The sequence below is a fragment of the Chrysoperla carnea genome, chromosome X (genome assembly GCF_905475395.1).
Source record: "Chrysoperla carnea chromosome X, inChrCarn1.1, whole genome shotgun sequence".
Taxonomy (NCBI): Eukaryota; Metazoa; Arthropoda; class Insecta; order Neuroptera; family Chrysopidae; genus Chrysoperla; species Chrysoperla carnea.
The window spans coordinates 7,289,990-7,296,188 of NC_058342.1; the positions used below are offsets into that span (position 1 = coordinate 7,289,990).

The 6,199-nt window shown below is 30.0% G+C and overlaps 1 protein-coding gene across 1 annotated transcript; it reads right to left on the reverse strand.

Annotated features, from left to right (window-relative positions):
• Positions 1 to 257: 257 nt before the first annotated feature.
• LOC123302839 lies at positions 258 to 5,095 on the reverse strand. Its single transcript, XM_044885929.1, has 2 exons — positions 4,086 to 5,095; positions 258 to 390 (listed from the first exon to the last, which is right to left on the reverse strand). The coding sequence occupies exons 1-2, from the start codon at positions 5,093 to 5,095 to the stop codon at positions 258 to 260; spliced, it is 1,143 nt and encodes a 380-aa protein (XP_044741864.1).
• Between the last annotated feature and the right edge of the window lie 1,104 nt (positions 5,096 to 6,199).

Genomic DNA, 6,199 nt, shown 5'->3' on the forward strand with positions numbered 1-6,199 from the left:
TTAATATTATCGATAGTGTGTAATAGATCCGACTTATTTATTTTTTTTTTTCAGTTGAAATTACATAAATGATTTAATGGCTCAGAAAAGGATATAACGGGTTTTCATGGAAAAATGTGTCTCTTTCTCTAAGCAGTACCATTGTAATTGTCTTTACTATCGTTCCTGATATATAAAGTAGAAAATTATTTATTTAATAATTGTAAGAAAATTACACTGTGGAAAATTTCAGATTTATATAAAAATATCATCATATATTATTCTTCTTTACCTTGAAAATCTACAGCTTCTTGCCCCTCTTTTACATTAACGACATCTTCAGCCTGACTTTGGTCTTTGCCATCATCAGAGCTCGCTTCGTTCGCAATGTAATACAATACTAATAGACTCCTACGACATGATATATATAGTCCTTAACATAATCAAGGAGGTCTGACCTTCTTAGGGTTATATCTCTAAAGACAGCTCGCTACGTTCGGAATACGGTATACACAACCCGATGTATTAGGTGTCACATTTTAAACAGTCCAATTAAATATTCCTTTCAAGTATTTTTGAAAAAATAAAAATATAAATTGTATTACTTGACGGGGATATCTCATAGAAGGTTTAAATTTGACCTTGCAAGATCGATTAAAAATCAACTAACTTGCATAACTGATAATAGGTAAAGGAATTATAACTTCAGCGGAAACCGAATTCAAAAATTTATATGTATTTTATTTTTCATTCGATTTCTACCGAATTTATTCAACTTAAAAATCTAAAGTTTTTGATTTTTTTATAAATTTTAATATTTAAGGGTTTTCTCTATCTCTGTAATTCGAGATTGCTTTCATTTTATAGGAAAGATCCATAACGGTTGATAAAACAGAGGACGTCCGCTTAGATAAAAATCGAATTATTGTTTAGACTTGACCTAACTGAGATGCCGCTTTATGCTAAAGGTTGAAATACTGAGAAAAAGAATCCCTTAATTTAAGAAATACGATGAAGCCACTCGATAACTTGTTTATTTTTCTCCAAACTGAATTAAACATTATCGTATGAACTTTTTTGTCCAAATTATTCACTATTGGAGCAAAAGTGGCATTTCTTACTTTAAAATGAAGTTTCTGAAATAATTATCAGTAAGGAATCTGCTTGATAACAGTTGAAAGCTAAACTTTAGCATTTGAATTTGGTTTTGTAAAAAAATTGGTTCCATTTTCTCAATTTTTATTTGGAATCATATAAAATGGCAATAAGCGCCTGTATTAAAAAATATCTAAATCTAATTCATACTCGGCAGTCGAAATACGTATTTATAAAATACAAAAATTGATCTAGGAACTTGGGGCAAAAATCGAAATTTATTTATGCCATCCATTGTTCTTCTGATTGTAAATTCTGATGAAATTGGTATTTTTGAGTGTTTTTCCGAGAAAAATATTCACATAGCTATTCTTTTCAGATGAACATTGCGCGATATTAATAATGGAGTTCCTCAGACATTACGTCTATAACAGAGGTGACCCACATAATTATTTTTAATCTTTATTCATTTAAATTACATCCATATACATACAATTAAATTTATGATGTAGGTGAATTCGGTTACTTCGTTTTTAATCCAAGCGCCGAACAGTGTGATCAATTTACCGCACTAATTATAATTGATCAGACTACCGCTGCGTGAATTCGAGCCCGCATCTTAAGTATAAGTAGTCAAACGGTTAAAGTCGATTGCGCTTTAACTTGGTCGGCCCCTTAGTCTCTAATTAATTTGTATTGCGCGATATATCAAGCTTCAAAAGAGGCAAAAATTGCTCTTTCCCCTATAAAATTTTATTCCGTGTGATAAAAAAATCTGGGAAAAATCACTTTCGTAGTACTTAACCAGAGCTTTTGGTAAAAATTATTTCCAATATGATATTATAATTAGCAGGCGTAGGATTCTTTATATACTTATTTTGAGCGACTAGTTTATGAAACAGTCCTTCGTATAAGTTATGGTTGTGATAGGTGATATATACAAGCATAAATTCATATTTTTAATTATGACAGCTAAAACACAAAATCTCAATTTAAAGATCGATTCCGATAGTAAAAAATTCCTAAATAAAAATGTCAGACATATTTAGAAAAATATAGATTTAAGTTTTCTATGATTCTAAGAGCTACCTTTAGCTAGCAAGGGTTTGTAAACTGGCTACAAATTAAGTAAAATATGAAGAAATTAAATATTTAAGAAACCAAAAATAAATTTACAACAGTGCATGAAGAATGCGGATAATTCCCGCGAATTCGTTTTATCCTTTTTTGTGAAGGGAATATATTTTTATTATATAGCATACGGATTAATGTAGAAAAGCAACTGTATTTGTGACCCAGGAAATCCGATAATTTATTTCAGCAATTTGCTTTACTGAAATATCTTATTGCGGCAGCTAGTTGTTTTCAGTATTTGTAAAAATTATAAATTTTAGAAAATATTCTGTTAGGAAGATGGCTGCAGTTGAGTATACGTTTTTAAGAGATCTATTCTTAAATTTAATTTTTAGGTAGTAATTATTAATATACTTTGTATAGTCGGAAACTATTCCTGAGAATACTTCCCGTGCTTTGTTAAGTCTTTTGATTTTAATGATGATGTAGATGATTGAACTTTTAATGGTGAGTTAAATGAAACACTTGATTTTTTGGGGTTATGAAATGAATGTTTATTCCCCAAGAGAAGAAAATTTGTACCAGTAATAACTGGGCAAAAAAACTCCTCGAAAAAAATTTTTGGTACAGAAATTACATAAGATGAATTACACAATGAGTATATATGATAATTTGAACAACAATTAACAGATTGAAAAAATATAATTACTTGGAATTTCACAAACTTTATTGGGGTGAGCTCAACCGCCGAATTAAATAGTGATCATTTAAATAATAATGCTAGTGTGAGAAATAGTTAAATGTAATTCACGTTTTAGAAACTAGGAATTACTTTTATAACACATGTAATTCACGTTTTAGAAACTAGGAATTACTTTCACTGATTATTATTTTGATAATTATTTGATAAATGAATATAACACAGATTTACACAATTTTGTTGAATAATATTTGATATTTTTAATGAAAAATATAATTATTAATGGCCCCTATGGCGCATTAATACATCATTTTAATAATTAGATTACATGAAATTAATGATTGTATGATAAACAATTCCTCACAAGATTATTATTCAGTTTACAAATAGTTTACAAATTTCAGTTTAGAATAGTTATTAACAAACAATGTTTAGAATTAATTCACAAAAATCAATTAATTAATAATATAATAAGAACTACTTTTTTGTGCATGCGCATTTATAGGAATTTATGAATTAATTATTAATTTAAAGCAGAGATGTCACCATGGGTCTTAACACACTCCCCCCGTTGCGAGTGAGTGAGCAATATAATAGATGTTAATGTAATAATTATAAGTTTAATATTTTCTTAACAAAACAATATAGTAATTAAGTACATATTAACAATGAATAGGTAAGGGACATATTTGAGTAATATTTCTTTTGAATATTCCTTGAGTAGTTTTAATAGAAGCGACTCGAGCAACGCCATCATCTCCAGGAAAAGTTTCAACGATGATACCCAGATGCCAACGCATACATGGTTGATTTTTATCCATAAGAAGCACCACCTGATTTGGTTTGAGTTCACCTTTTGATGAATGTCATTTTTGTCGTATTTGTAATTCATTGAGATATTCTTGGTACCATCGATTCCAGAAATCTTGTTTTGCTTTAGTTATGAACTGCCAAACACTGAGACGATTATCAAAAAATTATTTTCCGGTAGCAATGTGAGAGGACGTCCTATTAGGCAATGAGCAGGAGTTAATGCAATAGGATCATTTGGATCACTAGATAAAGAACATAATGGACGAGAATTAAGAATAGATTCAATTTGAATAGCTAGAGAATTTAATTGTTCAAATGTAAGCAGCTGATCTTTTACTACTCTTTTAAAATGATGTTTAAATGATTTAACAGCAGCCTCCCAAATACCTCCAAAATGAGGTGAAAGGGGGGGGGATTGAAATGCCAGTTGATGTTTTTCTGTATTGCATATTGGTTAACTAAATTCTGGTGTGATTGTGGTGTGAATAAATTGTATAATTCACGTAATTGATTATTTGCTCCAATAAAACTAGTACCATTATCTGAGTATACATGAGAAGGAATATCTCGACGACCTATAAATCGTCCGAAGGCATCCAGAAAACCATCAGAAGTTAAATCACTGGCAATTTCAATATGTACTGCTTTAGTTGCCATACAAATAAAAACACAACCATAAATTGTGATTGTAGTCCTATTTCTATATTTACGTTCTTTAATAAACAATGGTCCAAAATAATCAACACCTACATGAGAAAATGGGGTTGATTCACTGACTCTAGAACTAGGTAAATATGCCATTTTGCCATGTAATGGTACAGGTCGATTTTTTATACAGTCAGTACAATTGCGTGTAATTTGTCTTACCTGGTTTTTACCATCTAATATCCAAAATTTATGTCTTAAATTGGATAAAGTACTTTGTATGCCTGAATGAAAACTATTTTTATGTATTTCTCGTATAATTATATCAGTAATATGATGATGCGAAGGTAATAATATTGGATGTTTTTTAGTAAATGAAATTGGAGCATGTTTCAAACGCCCACCAACTCTAAGTAAACCGTTATCGTCAATAAATGGATTAAGACCTCTTAAACGTAAATTTTTAGTCTCACCAGTTTCTTTTAATTGTTCTATTTCAGCAGAAAATTGTTCATTTTGAACTATTTTTAAAATTCTAATTTCTGTTTGTAATTTTTCCTCTACACTTAAAGCTTTATATTTAAATGGATTATTTTTAAGATAACGGAGCCAATATGAACAAATATTTAAGAGTTTAGTGTAAGAAGAAAAACGTTCTAAGGTATCATTAGGAATAGAAAATAAACAAACGTTCTTCCGAACACCAGGCAATTCATCAGAAATTGTTGGTGTTAATACTGGCCAATTTTCTTGGTCTTGAGAGAGCCATATTGGACCTTCAAACCACATTTGATTATTAAAAAACTCAAAGGGTAACTGACCTCTAGACAAACAATCAGCTGGATTATCTTTAGTTCTAACATGTCTCCATTCAATTTTATCTCCCAGAGATTGAATTTCTGAAACCCGATTCGCTTCAAATACCTTAAGAGAATGAGGTGATCTTTTAAGCCACTGAAGTACAATGGTAGAATCAGACCAAAATCTTATTCGAGAAACAGAAAAATCAAAGGCTGGTATTGTATCACGATATAACCGAGCAAGTAATTGTGCACCGCATAATTCTAATTTAGGAATTGTTATTCTTTAAGTGGTGCAGCTCTTGATTTTGAACAAGCTAACTTAACAACAACTTGTCCTTCTTGGTCTACTGAGCGTACATATAAACAAGCGCCATAACCAACCTGACTAGCATCACAAAAACCATGTAATTCAATATTAATAGCATTTGGAATAATTAGATTACGTTCAATGTAAGGTAATTGTTCTGAAAATTTTAGCCATTGTAAATGTAATTGTGGTGGAACAGCTTCATCCCAATGAACTTTAGATTTCCAACATGCTTGTATTATAATTTTTGCAGTTAAAACTAAAGGACCTAATAAACCGATAGGATCAAAAATCTTTGCAATATTAGATAAAATTGTACGTTTTGTTATCTTACTTAAAGGATCTATAGGATTGACAGTATAAATAAAACTATCTGTAAGAGAATTCCAAGCTACACCGAGAGTTTTAGAAACTGCATCATCATTTATAGCACAATCCAAATCTAGTGTTCTTTGATCAAAATTATCTAAAACATGTTTATGATTGGATGCCCATTGTCTCAATTCAAAACCTCCTTTTCTAACTAGTTGAATTAATTCATCACGTAATTGAAGAATTTCATTCAAAGAATTAGCACCAGTTAATAAATTATCAACATAGAAATCATGTTTCAATATCTTTGTAGCTTTAGGAAAATTATGAGCTTCATCATCAGCAAGTTTATGAAGTGTACTTGTTGCTAAAATCGGAGCGGAAGAGACTCCAAATGTAACTCTTCTCATTTGATAAGTGCTAATTTTATTATTATGATAATAAAATATTTGTTGATATTTATAATGATTT